Source organism: Phyllopteryx taeniolatus, chromosome 2 (assembly GCF_024500385.1).
Source record: "Phyllopteryx taeniolatus isolate TA_2022b chromosome 2, UOR_Ptae_1.2, whole genome shotgun sequence".
NCBI classification, from domain to species: domain Eukaryota; kingdom Metazoa; phylum Chordata; class Actinopteri; order Syngnathiformes; family Syngnathidae; genus Phyllopteryx; species Phyllopteryx taeniolatus.
In genome coordinates, this window is record NC_084503.1 from 39,365,994 (window position 1) to 39,379,253 (window position 13,260).

Genomic DNA, 13,260 nt, shown 5'->3' on the forward strand with positions numbered 1-13,260 from the left:
ATTTTTCTCCCTTAGTAATAAAAACCTTCATTAAAAAAAACTGCATTTTGTTTTTACTTGTGTTGTCTCTGACTAGCATTTCAATTTGTTTGATGATGGGAAACATTCAAGTATGACAAAAATGCAAAAAAATAAGAAATTAGGAAGGGGGCAAACACTTTTTCACACCACTGTATATACACGGAAAGAAATCGCAGTGACGTTGCGGAGACGTTGCAGGGCTAATTGTTTTCCATGTGACATTGCCTTGGTGAGAGCACAAGCAAAGTTTTGGTATCCTGCTGTGACAAGTCACCACGGCAGTCGTGCCAACGTCTCAGCCAGTGAGATAGGCCCTTAAGTGACTGAGGTCCCATATAAAATCCAGTGGATTTTTAGTGACAATGCTACTATTGAGCACTGGTGAGGCATTACCAGTAAAGTTACCGCAGACCATCAGGATGTAGAAGGTCACTACCTCTGATCATAAGGGAGATTGCAGTGAAGAGTGAAACCAGGTTAAGCAGTTTGGACATCAAAGAAAGAAGCTCAGTAATGTCGCCACTCCTCTGCATCCAAAGGAGCTGATGAGTCATCTAATTAAGCCGCAGGATGTCTGGACACGTCCAATTGGAAGAAGAATTAGAACACGAGGGACCTCTTAACTCATCCAGAATGGGAAGGCCTCAGGTTGCCACTTGGTAGCCACTTGATCACATGATGGGAAATAAGTGCTGATTAACGGTATACATATACAAGATATACAGTACATATACATATAATATAGTTGATCAGTTGTTTCACAATGTTGCCTCAGAGCAAGGTGGTCCCAGGTTTTTATTTTTGGTTACTGGTTGTCACAGTAAAATGCTATCTTATTTTGTTATTTAACACCAAGTCGACACATGGTATGTCAGGGAATTGTTAGTTTCTATGTGCAGTATATGTTATGGCAATACAATGTGTGTATTAATAAGGTTGGTTCACAGGGAGAACCAGATTTTTTATTTGAGTCTTGAGCTCAAAAAGCTTGAGGAAAACCTAGTCTAAAGTTTTCTGCCAAATTTGCATGGTCTTACTGTGCTACCATTGGCCAAAAAGAAGGCTATAGACTCCAAATTGCCCGTTGATGTGTGAATGGTGCTCTGTCCCTTCATGTTAGTCCTGCGATTGACTGGTGATAAGTGGGTGGTGTGACTCAAGTGGTAGAGTGGTTGTCTCTCAAACTGAAAGCTGTGGGTTTGATTCCCTGTTGAGGTATCCTTGGGCAAAATACTGATCCCCCACTTGAATGAGATGTTACTTTATTTTCTTCACAATAAGTTCAATTAAACATTGTGTGACTGGTGAGGGGCTTTCAGTGCCATGAAGGTACAAAAGCACTATACAAGTCCAGTTTGTACCACCTTTTACTCAGGTCAGCTGAGATAGAATCCATCAATGGTGGGTGGGTGCCTAGGGTGGTATACCTCCAGTAAGGAAATAAATTTTATATTCGATGTAGATCATTCATTTAAGAGTGATTTGTAGTGCTAAAAGTCCCAGCAGTTTCATACAAAGAGGATACAAATGCATGTTTTAGTTTAGTTGCAGAAAGGTTTCATGTCTCCACGTTAGTGTGTACTGTACGTCTGTATCTGTAACCATCACTGTTGTATAATAGGGTGGAGGAAGGAGGAATATATTACGTAATCCTACCCTATGCAAAGTAAGTGTGTGTGTGTGTGGGTGTGGGTGGGTGAGTGTGTTGGAGGAGGTCATTGTGAAACAGCTGTTGTGATGTTTCTAATTGATAAAATTCCTGTCCTAATGATGTGTGACCCCAATACTGTTTGTGAGATTAAAACCCATTTCTCTGAAATCCTTTTCCATGCCATCCTCCTCCCTCTGTCATTTCTATCATCGTCCACGTTTGCTATCTTTTATCCATACAGTTGTGCCACTCTCATCCTGTTATGTCCTCCTGTATTATTGTATAAAAGAGAAGATAAGAGGAGGACTGCACTGGAGGGGAAAGGTGGTGTGTGGAGGAGTCCATCAAGCCTGAATTTCCACAGCTAAAATTTGAGATTGTGGAGCATTCTGTTCTAGCTGATCTCAGATGTTATTATTCTTGACATTGTCAGCTGACATCACAGATTACATACTTATATGGCGCTGACCTTTAAGGAAGGGAAGCTGTGATTATCTTTGAAGACAGAGTGTGCAGATCTTGGTTACTTGCCTTTAGCGTGAATACCAGAATCAGCATAATTTTTATTTTGTACGTCAAAAACAAGGAATTTGTCTGTGGTAGTTGGAGCCGTTCTAGTACGACAACAGACAGTCATTTGACACAAAATACTTTTGAGACAAAATTGTATGTTACTTAACTTGGTAGGAAGACAACACTCAAGCAGGTGTTTCTAATTTTATTAATTAGAAACTCCTCCCAGTTAGAATCTCCCAGGTCAGGTTGGTTGGTTGGTTCTAATAGGTTTCAATGTCTCTCTTTGTTTCCGTTGGGTTTTCTTTCCCATTTTTTTGTCATTTATACAGTATTTTATACTTTAAACAAAGAAAAACTGTCCAAATTCTAAAAATCTTTATTAGAACATCAATACCATTTGTGCAAAAAGTCAGTATCTATCTGCCTGTGCCCTGCTCAAATTCACCAAAATCGTGTTAGACGGTCTGCCTTGTGCCAGTATTTAGATGTGATCTAAGCAGGCATAAATTTAGATCGACTTCTTGCCACCAAATCAGCTATATGCAGAATGTCACAAGACCAACGCAGAATACGGAATAGCTGACTTCCTGTGTATGCCACGAGCATAACTTGGATTGATGACAAGATTCTTTGAAGCCAAACTTGCTAAAATTTATTTTTCTTTATTGCTGGTGTCTTTGAACACATGTCCATCCATCCATCCATCGATTTTCTTCTGCTTACCCGAGTTCAGGTTGTGTGGGCAGTATCTTCAGCCACTTCAGCCAGCTCTTCCGGAGAGACACCGAGGCCAGCAGGGACACAGTCTCTCCAGCGTGTCCTGGGTCGTCCCCAGGGTCTCCTCCAGGTGGGACATGTCCGGAACACCTCAGCATTGAGGCATCCAAGACGCATCCTTATCAGATACCCGAGCCACCTCATCTTGCTCCTCTCAATGTGGAGGAGCAGCTGCTCTACTCTGAGCCCTTCCCGCATGACCGAGCTTCTCACCCTATCTCTAAGGGAGAGCCCGGACACCATACGGAGGAAACTCATTTCGACCACTTGTGTTCTGGATCTTGTTCTTTCGGTCATGACCCACAGCTCGTGACCATAGGTGAGGGTAGGAACGTAGATCGACCAGTAAATTGGGAGCTTCAACTTTTGGCTTAGCTCCTTCTTCACCACAACGGACCGATACAAAGTCTGCATCACTGCAGACGCTGCACCGATCCTCCTGTTGATCTCCTGTTCCATTCTTCCCTTACCTCTGAATAAGACGGCAAGATAACCCATCCCCGACCTGGAGAGGGCACGCGACACTTGTCCGACGGAAGACCATGGTCTCAGATTTGGAGGTGCTGATTTTCATCTCAGCCGCTTCACACTCTGCTGCTAACTGCTCCAGTGAGAGTTGGAGATCAGGGCTTGGTGAAGCCAACAGAACCACAGCAGTGCCCCATCCCCATTATACACAGTTCATGGTGCACTACTTCCCCCTCCTCAGATGTCTGATGGTGGACCATAATTTCCTTGAAGCCGTCCCGAAAGTCGTTCTCCATGGCCTCACCAAACTACTCCCACGCCCAAGGTTGTGCCTCAGCGACCACCAAAGCTGCATTCCACTTCGCCAGTCGATACCAATCAGCTGCTTCATGAGTTCCACAGGCCAAAAATGCCTGGTAGGACTCCTCCTTCAGCTTGACGGGATCCCTTACCGCTGGTGTCCAGCAACAAGATTAGGCGTTGCCGCCACAACAGGCACCGACCACCTTACGGCCACAACTCCGGTAGGCCACCTCAGCAATTGAGGTGGAGAACATGGTCCACTTGGACTCCGCCACACCCAGAACGTGAGCAAAGTTCTGTCGGAGGTGGGAGTTGAAACTCCTTCTGACAGGGGACTCTCCCAGACCTTCCCAGCAGACCCTCACAATACCTTTGCGCCGGCAGGTCAGACCGGCATCTTCCCGCACCATCGGAGCCAACACACTACCAGGTGGTGATCAGTTTACAGCTCTGCCCCTCTCTTCACCCTAGTGTCAAAGTCATGCTGCCGCAAGTCCGATAACATGACCACAAAGTCGATCATCAAACTGCGACCTAGGGTGTCCTGGTGCCAAGTGCATGTATGGACAGTCTTATGCTTGAACATGGTGTTCGTGATGGACAATCCCTTATGAGCACAAAAGTCTAATAACAGAACTCCACTCGGTTTCTGATCGTGGGGGTGCCGTTCCTCCCAATCACGCCCTTCCAGGTCTCACTGTCATTGCCCACGTGAGCATTGAAGTCCCCCAGCAGAACAAGAAGGATGGGTACACTGTACTGCTGTTTGGTGCATAGGCACAAACAACAGTCAGGACTGACACCCCCCCCGAAGGTGGAGTGAGGCTACCCTCTTGTCCACCAGGGTGCACCCAAATGTACTGCCGTGGTGCAGTAAGTATACCCACACCTGCTCTGCGCCTCTCACCGTGGGCTAGAGTGGAAGGGAATCCAACCCCTCTCAAGAGAACTGGTACCAGAGGCCAAGTTGTGTGTGGAGGTGAGCCCGACTATGTTTAGTTGGACCTTCTCTACCTCACACACCAGTTCGGGCTCCTTCCCTGCCAGAGCGGTTACGTCCCATGTCCCTAGAGTCAGCTGGTGTAGCCGGAGATCGGACCGTCAAGGTCCATGCCTTCGGCCACCAGGCTCTCACCTTCGAGCCCCACCTCCATGCCTGGCTCGAGAGGGGGGCCGCGGTGACACGCGTCCGGGCAAGGGAAACTGATGTCCATTTATGTTAATCATCATAGGGGTTCATTTGAGCCGTGCTTTGTCTGGTCCCTCACCTAGGACCTGTTTGCCATGGGTGACCCTGCCAGGCGCATAAAACCCCAGACAACTTAGCTCCTTGGATCACTGGGACACACAAACACCTCCACCACAATAAACTGACTGTTCAAGGAGGGATTAAATACATTATATTATAAATATATGTATATCATTTATTTATACAAATATAATATGAGAACTGTGGTGACATCTTTAAAAAAAAGATGGGGCTTTGAAACAGTCTCTTTCCCTACTTACCCAAGCGAGGAGGAAGTGGTTTTACCTGGTTTGCCAAATGCGGAAGTAGGTTGTACATATACTGACCGGCTTGTCACTCCTCCAGGCACATATCAAAGGAGACTCCCTCTCTTGTACCGGAACGCCCAGCTTGCACAGACTGGTCTGCCAAATTATCAAACGCACACAACGAGCCTTGCACTTGCACGAAAATCAGGATATGCCGGCATTTGTGCCCCGCTGCAGATGTGCTGTCTATGAAAATAAAGCCCACACTGTTACGACCCTTTTGTCTTTGGGAATGGGTGAGGCACTAACATTGAAACAACAGCAGATTAACATACAGTAAGTGTGAAATGTCCACTGGCCAAATTTGTACACATTCCCAGAAGTACTTAACACAAAGGCACAGCAATAAACACAATTCTTAACACATGAGCTCCTTTTACAAAGGTTTAGCAATACACATTAAACTTCGCACCTCACGAGAAACAAAAAAAAATAATTGTTTAACAATGTAATTGGTGCTAACAACACAAGATATTATACTAGTGCAATTGTACATATTTTCCATGTATTCATTGGACATAAAATATTTTTAGAAGTACAAACTGTATTTCCAAACTTTATACAACAGCGAAGCACTCCAGGGAAAGCAAGAGTTTCTGATTTTTCAAGTGAAAAGTAATTATACTGTGTTTCTTCAGCGGAAAACTGTTAATCTGTGGAACATGCTGAAAGTGTTATTTAAGTTGCAATGAACCATGGTGCAATGAAAACAAGCTTTAAAAGGGAATCCAAGATACCAATGTAATTGCATCTGTTTGGGTTTCGGATCTTAAGGAGGATAAGGGAGTAGCTACTCCACACACGTACACAGAGGGGAAGGGACAGAGCTCATGATGAAGAGATCTGACAGGTCCAATCCATGTTACAGTCGGCCCAAAACACAGACTAATCACTTTACACCCAGTTAAGATGTACTTTTAGTCGTTTAATTACAACCATCACTACAAATCTTTTCACTCATATGATTTTCCTGTAAGAATATCCCAGCTTTTTTTAAAAACCTGCCACTTAATATTTATATGGTGTATGTGTGTGCGTTTGTGTGTGTGTGTGGTAGGTGAATCAGGAGAATGTGGTGAAGGTAGGCCACAGACAGGTGGTCAACATGATCCGCCAGGGTGGGAACCGCCTCTTGATCAAGGTGGTGACAGTAAGCCGGAATCTGGACCCTGAGGACACAGCACGTAAAAAAGGTAGAATCCTACCAAATACAACAGCAGGAGCTCTAAAGTGTTCCAATTAAAAAAGGGGGAAATAAAACAGAAACAAATCTGTCGAATCAACCTGACATATTCAGTTAAGGTAAAATTTCTGTGAGTCCATTCAAACAAGCCTATGGATGTCGCCTGTGAAAAATGGATTGAGTTAATTTTTTATTGTTGTTTTTCCACCTGGTGAACATTTCGAAAATTTAAAGTATATGTTGGGTTAAACAAAAACATTTAAAAGCTGCTAAATGTATCTAGTTTGACTCGAAGATGCATTGCGCTTAGAGTTGACAATCCAGTTTGGGTTTTCCCCCTCTAGTCTTGACCTAAAGTAGTTATGCTGTATCTTGGACAATTTTTTAAGACTGTTTTTACTAGCAGTTTGCCATTTAACTTAATAGGCAATCTATGTTCCTTGTCAAAATAAACTTTGAAATCCTCAATATGATGACTAAATCCCACCATATCCTGTATCCCCTGGGAACGCAAGGGAATTTATTGGATTCATAGTCATCTGTCCATCATTGGGATTTTTCTTTTCTTTCTGTGCTCTGAAGAGAGGACATAGTTCTATTTGGTTGAGCTTGTAACAGTACTTGAGACGTTAACATGGCCAAAGTACCATGAGTTTTGATGAAGTTGGGACATTTTATACTTCATATTAAGTGTCATTCAAAAAACAGTATAGTACACTATATGACATAGCTGACAAATATAAGTTAGAGGACAGTTAACTAAAGTACCTTGTGTCTCCTCTACATTTAGGGAATGCACTTTCCTTCCTTATAAAACATTTTTAAGGCTGTTTCTGGAGTATTATAAACTCTGCATTATTCATATCCATTTTACTTCCACACTGTCTGTCTTTTATTTTTCCCCTTTTTTTAGTGCAATACAGGCACTTGTAGGGAAGCCTTTGGCAGGTCTGCTTCCTGTGACTACAATTAATCCGTTTACCCCAAATGATAATTTAAACAAGACAATAGATAACATCAATTCTGTGAATGAATCATTTTCTTTTACTGAAAAAGTATTGTTAGATTAAACGAGCCAAGAATTGTAGAATGTAATTCAATCACATCTGTTATCTTAGCATCATGACTGGTACCTGTGGTAACAACTGTATGTCTGTATGACCCTCAGCTCCGCCACCACCAAAGAGAGCTCCCACCACTGCCCTGTCCATGCGCTCCAAATCAATGACGTCCGAATTAGAGGAACTCGGTAAGAGCATTCTCGATTCCATTTGACACCAGGTGACCTGTGGTTGGGAAGTTAGTGTCTAACAATGCTTCTGTTTTTGCCTGTTCTTTTGTCTTATTCTAACTGATTGGATAACTAGTGGATAAAGGTAAGCACTTTATGCTGCACAACCCTTTGCTGCCAATTTGGCAAATCTTGTTTCTCTGCCAGCTTGCAGCAGCCAAATGTGACTTTTTAGTTGGAGATGGTGCTAAGTTTCCATCTACTACTGTATGTTTTACTTGAGTTGGCTTCTCCTTTCTCATTTCCTGTCCACTCTTGCCATAATGCATGAAAGCCACTGTGGCTACAACAAACCAATACATAAAAAGTCATTAGTTTGATATGAATGTTTTTATTTATTGGTCAGTTAGTTATTTGTATCTGTGTCGATGAGCATCACCTCAGAGTAGTCTTATCTTTGCATTATGCTGTGCTTGCCATGATGCCAAGATGTTTACAAGCGGATAATGAGAAAGGAGAGAATGAAGGAGATAAGAAAGGGAAGGATAAAAAGGCATAATGAAAGGAACACGAGAAAGAGACAGAAGATAGTGAGGTGGAATGAAAATATGCAGTTACTTAGGTGACAGGCAGAAGTGAGCCAAACAACCATATGACGTATTAAAGACGTACTGAGGAAAATATACACATCTAAAACAATTGAGATCCTCCTTAGTTTTTTAAAGACTCTAGCAGACGTTTAGTTCAAGAGAGGTAGTCGTTTATACGTATGTAGAACTTAACTTTTGTTGAAATTTATTTGAGGGTTACACCTGTTAGAACAACACGCATCTCAAGCCATCATGCTGGGGACCAGCTACCCTAAGCCAAATGGTCAAAATAGATCTGTCAGTCTTGTCATTCCATTCTTTCTCAAAACAGCTCATGATTATTGTACACACTTGGATCCATCATCACTAATTGCAGTATTGTGCCAAGTGTCAAAGGTGTGAGAAAAGAGCAGAGATGGGGGTGAAGGGTCAATAAATAAATGGCGAGGGAGCCAACTGACTTTTGCAGAAAAAGGCTGACAGAAAAGTAAATGTGGTCAGCATGTTTTTCTTTCCAAAGCTGCTGATTTTACATGTTTACATTCCATTTACTTAATAGTGCTGCTTTGTAGGAGTGCAACGTGTACTGCATGTGTTTCATAGCCAGCCTGGTAATGATAATCACATTTCTTAATATATATGTTATTTAATTAGAATGAAACACAATTGTAATGAGGAGTAGCAAATTAACTAATCGATCAAATATGTTTTCCAAAGAAATGGGCGCTGTCTTGTATTCACAAGACTGAACACTGTTTTTCTGTCATCCCCCTAAGCTACTCTAAGGAAAAAGAAAGGTGGTAAGTTATTATAGGCATGCTAACATTATGATGATATATTATCATTTACTCCACCTTTCTGAGATGAACTAACATTTATTTTTGTTGTGAGTGACTTTGACTTCAGTCAAACCAAATAATGTTACTCCTATAAAATAATGTTTTTTTTTTTTGTTTTTTTTTTTTTTTGATACTGTTGTTGCCACTGCATGATTTGATGATGTAACTTGAAAACGGGTTCAAGTTCTTCTCTCCATTCGTCGCACTTGCTCTATGACAATGTATTGTTTGTTGTTCCTTTGGACTCATTTGTTTCGAGTAGATATTGTACTGCTGGAATGTTTTTAAATGGTACTACACCAAAATTGTTTCCTAAATCCTTTATGCAAGATGACTCACAATTAACCCTAACAACATAAGGCTGTCCAAAACATGCCATGCTGAGCAATGTAAAGTGTGTGTGATTGTGTTTCTATGTCAGCAAAAAACAGTGTCTCGACAAGTCAGTGTTTGTTAATTAGGTCTGACCTAAAAAATCTGCTGTCATTTCTTTTTCTTCGTGTGTGTTTTTCTTCTATCCTCCTGTGTCACTGCAGGCTTATGTGTGTGTGTTTGTGAGTGGGTACAATACGTGTGTGTGTGTGTGCGTTTACATGAGGAGAAAGATTTATTCCAAGAAATGTTTCAGTCAGAGATAGGTTTCCAGGGCAACAGTGTTACATGTTTTGTGATATGATGTAGCTGTAATCCGATTGGGAGACAGCTTCCAGAGCAAGGAAATGTTTATCGCTGTGTGCATGTGTGTCTGTGATTGTGTGTGACTGCACTGACTGTAGTAAAGGAGTTAAGGTCATTGATGATCCTTTCCTCCCCTTCCCCATTCCTCTCCCCTGTGTGTAGATGCTCAGAAGAAGAGGATTGTTTTCCGAGTCACTCTAAGTAATCACACCCCATAATGCATGGAAACGTTTGACATACTAAAACGAGACAGTCAGGAAGGTGATCTGAGGCTAGCTCAGGGCTAGCATGTAGCTTCTATATTCTGTTGGTGGGCTCAATCGAATGGCATCATCACAGAGGGGAGTTCAGACCAGACAAGTATGCCGTTGACGTCTTTCCCATGTTGGAGACTCAACACCAAACGAAAGAGAGACCAGACAGAAAGCTAACGGCATACTTGAGAGATGAACATTGAATTCCTCATTTGGTATCGACTGAGGAACAACCCTAATACTTAGATGATGCTATTGAGTCGGCTGCTTGGAAAGAGTTTGCACGGCTTCCAAGGCTTGACACACCCAAAACATTCCATCTCAGCCCACTTGCTCCCCCTTTAGTATGTTTAAGTGTTTTCTGTTGCAGTTTCATCCGCAACTGAGCGCAGAGGGAAGGATCTTGTGAATGATTAGCTTGCATTTGTTGGCTCATGAGATCCTGATTGAAGCTTTGCCAATCGAATACTGACTTGGCCTTTTGTGTTCATAAAATTATGAAATGTTTTGTTTTTTGCAGACAAAGTTGAAGAGATGACGCACGCCCAGAAGACATCGCCAGTTGATATGAAGATCGCAACAATCAAGCCTCGGCCATCAAGTCGCTGCTTGGTTACACCCACTGAACTAAATGTAAGATAACATAATTTAACTCACCTGTAAGTGTTTTTTAAAATTGAAATTATAAGGGGTCCAATTCTAGAATAATGTGTTGAGGAGGTCGAGACAGGTCACACGTTTTGTCATATTTGGCTGCGCGGTAAGGCGACTTGTTTCTGTGCAGGGTCCGAAATTATCACTCGCCAGTTGCCAAATGTAACGAAATTATCCCTTTGGCGAGTTAATCTCAGCGCGCTACTCCCCACGTGGTAAGTGAATGTTTGCAGCCACATACAATGTTTGCAAACATACACGCGCAAATCATCGTGCAGCAGCGTGTGTCCTGGAGCCAGTAATATTGGAGCAGGGCAAGATGGCACCTACCGGTGTGGACTCCTCGGTTACGCACTCTCTAGTATTGTTTTTGTGTTTTTCGTTCGTCTTTGGAGACATTCCACAACTCACTTACACAAGAGGAGACCTGCTAAACATCAAGGAGGCTACTCCAGACTTTCTTTCACCAACTTTCGCAAATTCGCTCAGTTTCCCCAACATATAGCCAAGAACTTAAATGTGTGAAGCCTACAGTGAAAAAGTGGACCAATGAAGCAAAGATAGAACTTCAAAGCTCTTTAGACTGCACAGACTGGAGTGTCCTTGAAAATTCAGCTGGCAGCCTGGATGAATATACGGACTCTGTCACATCCTATATTAGTTTCTGTGAAGAGGGTGTGTGTACCAATAAATTTTGCACATTCAATAACAACAAGCCGTGGTTCACTGCCAAACTTAAGCAACTTCGTCAGGCTAAAGAGGACGCATATCGAAGTGGGGACAGGGCCCTGAATAATCGCACTAGAAACCAGCTGACAAAAGAAATTAACATTGCAGCAAAGTTGGAAAAACAGTTTAGCGCTAATGACTCTAAATCAGTCTGGCATGCATTCCAATCGCTGACCAATTACAAGCGACAATCACCCCAAGCTGAGAACAATAGTACACTAGCCAACGACTTGAATACCTACTGCAGATTTGAAAAGGACACGTTCACACCCCACTCAACCGCACCACCGACCACAATCACACCTCTTACTTCTGCGTTAACCATCAAACGAACAGTATGTGAGACGCATCTTCAAACAACAAAATATTAACAAAGCGGCAGGCCCGGACCATATGTCCCCATCCTGCCTCAAAGTCTGCGCGGACCAGCTTGCTCCATTCTTCACACAGATCTTCAATAGATCTCTGGAACTGTGCGAAGTACCGTCCTGTTTCAAACGCTTCACCATCATCCTTGTCCCCAAGAAACCTACAATCTCGGGTCTAAATGACTACAGGCCTGTCGCCTTGACATCTGTGGTCATGAAGTCCTTAGAACGCCTTGTGCTGGACCACCTCAAGAGCGTCACAGGTCCCGTGCTGGACCCCCTGCAGTTTGCCTACCGAGCGAACAGGTCTGCAGATGATGCAGTCAACATGGGACTGCACTTCATCCTAGAACATCGACCTCATCAAAGACGGTGACGAGTCTGCATATCGACAGGAAGTGGAGCGGCTGGAGCTGTGTAGCGGCCGACACAACCTACAGCTGAACACGCTCAAGACTGTAGAGATGATCGTGGACTTCAGGAGGCATCCTTCGCCACAGCTGCCCGTCACGCTGTCCAGCTGCCTTGTGTCAACCGTCGAGACCTTCAAGTTCCTGGGAATTACAATCTCTCAGGACCTGAAGTGGGCGACCAACATCAACTCCGTCCTCAAAAAGGCCCAGCAGAGGATGTACTTCCTGCGGCTTCTGAGGAAGCAAGGCCTGCCACAGAAGCTGTTGAGGCAGTTCTACACAGTGGTCATCGAATCAGTGCTGTGTTATTTCATCACAGTCTGGTTTGGTGCTGCTACAAAAAAGGACAAACTCCGATTGCAACGGACAATCAAAACTGCTGAAAAGATTGTCGGTACCCCCCTACCCACGCTTGAGCACTTGCACGCTGCCAGAACTAAGACAAGAGCGTGCAAAATCCTCTTGGACCTTCCACATCCGGGTCACCAGCTCTTCCAGCTCCTTCCCTCAGGTAGTCGCTACCGATCAATGCAAACTAGAACTAGCAGACATTTCAACAGCTTCTTCCCTCTTGCAATCAACTTCTTAAACAGCTAACCTACAATTCCATTGCAACATGCTGCCAATTTTTTTTGTCTTGAGTTCATTGTCACATTTCTGTGGGGCCAATTATATATTACTCAGGCACTCACTGGAGTAGTCTCGCCACGCTGGACTATTTTCATATCTGTTGTTGACCAATACTGCCACTCATGCCAGAGTAGCATCTGACCCACTTTCACACTGACTGAGGAGTATCTGCAACATTTGCACAATCAACATTGTCCCAGATTACCGCGCAACTCGTCACTTTAAACTGCATACACTCCTTGAAGTCTCGGCGCCCTTTGCACAATGGTCGTTGCACCGGACTATTGCTATATTAGTCATTCAAACTGCTCTAAGTGCTACAGGACTGCATCTTTTTGCACAATTGCGCAACAAAAATACAAAATAAATTAAATATAAATAAATATATATATATATAT

At 43.2% G+C, this 13,260-nt stretch overlaps 1 protein-coding gene across 1 annotated transcript in view; it reads left to right on the plus strand.

The window, feature by feature from the left end:
• The window catches only part of LOC133474453 (SH3 and multiple ankyrin repeat domains protein 2-like), a 282,765-nt gene that overhangs the window by 227,940 nt on the left and 41,565 nt on the right, over positions 1 to 13,260 (plus strand). The window contains exons 17-19 of the mRNA XM_061766190.1: positions 6,351 to 6,486; positions 7,645 to 7,725; positions 10,589 to 10,701. Of these exons, the coding sequence (XP_061622174.1) occupies positions 6,351 to 6,486; positions 7,645 to 7,725; positions 10,589 to 10,701 (330 nt within the window). The remainder of the gene's footprint in view (positions 1 to 6,350; positions 6,487 to 7,644; positions 7,726 to 10,588; positions 10,702 to 13,260) is intronic.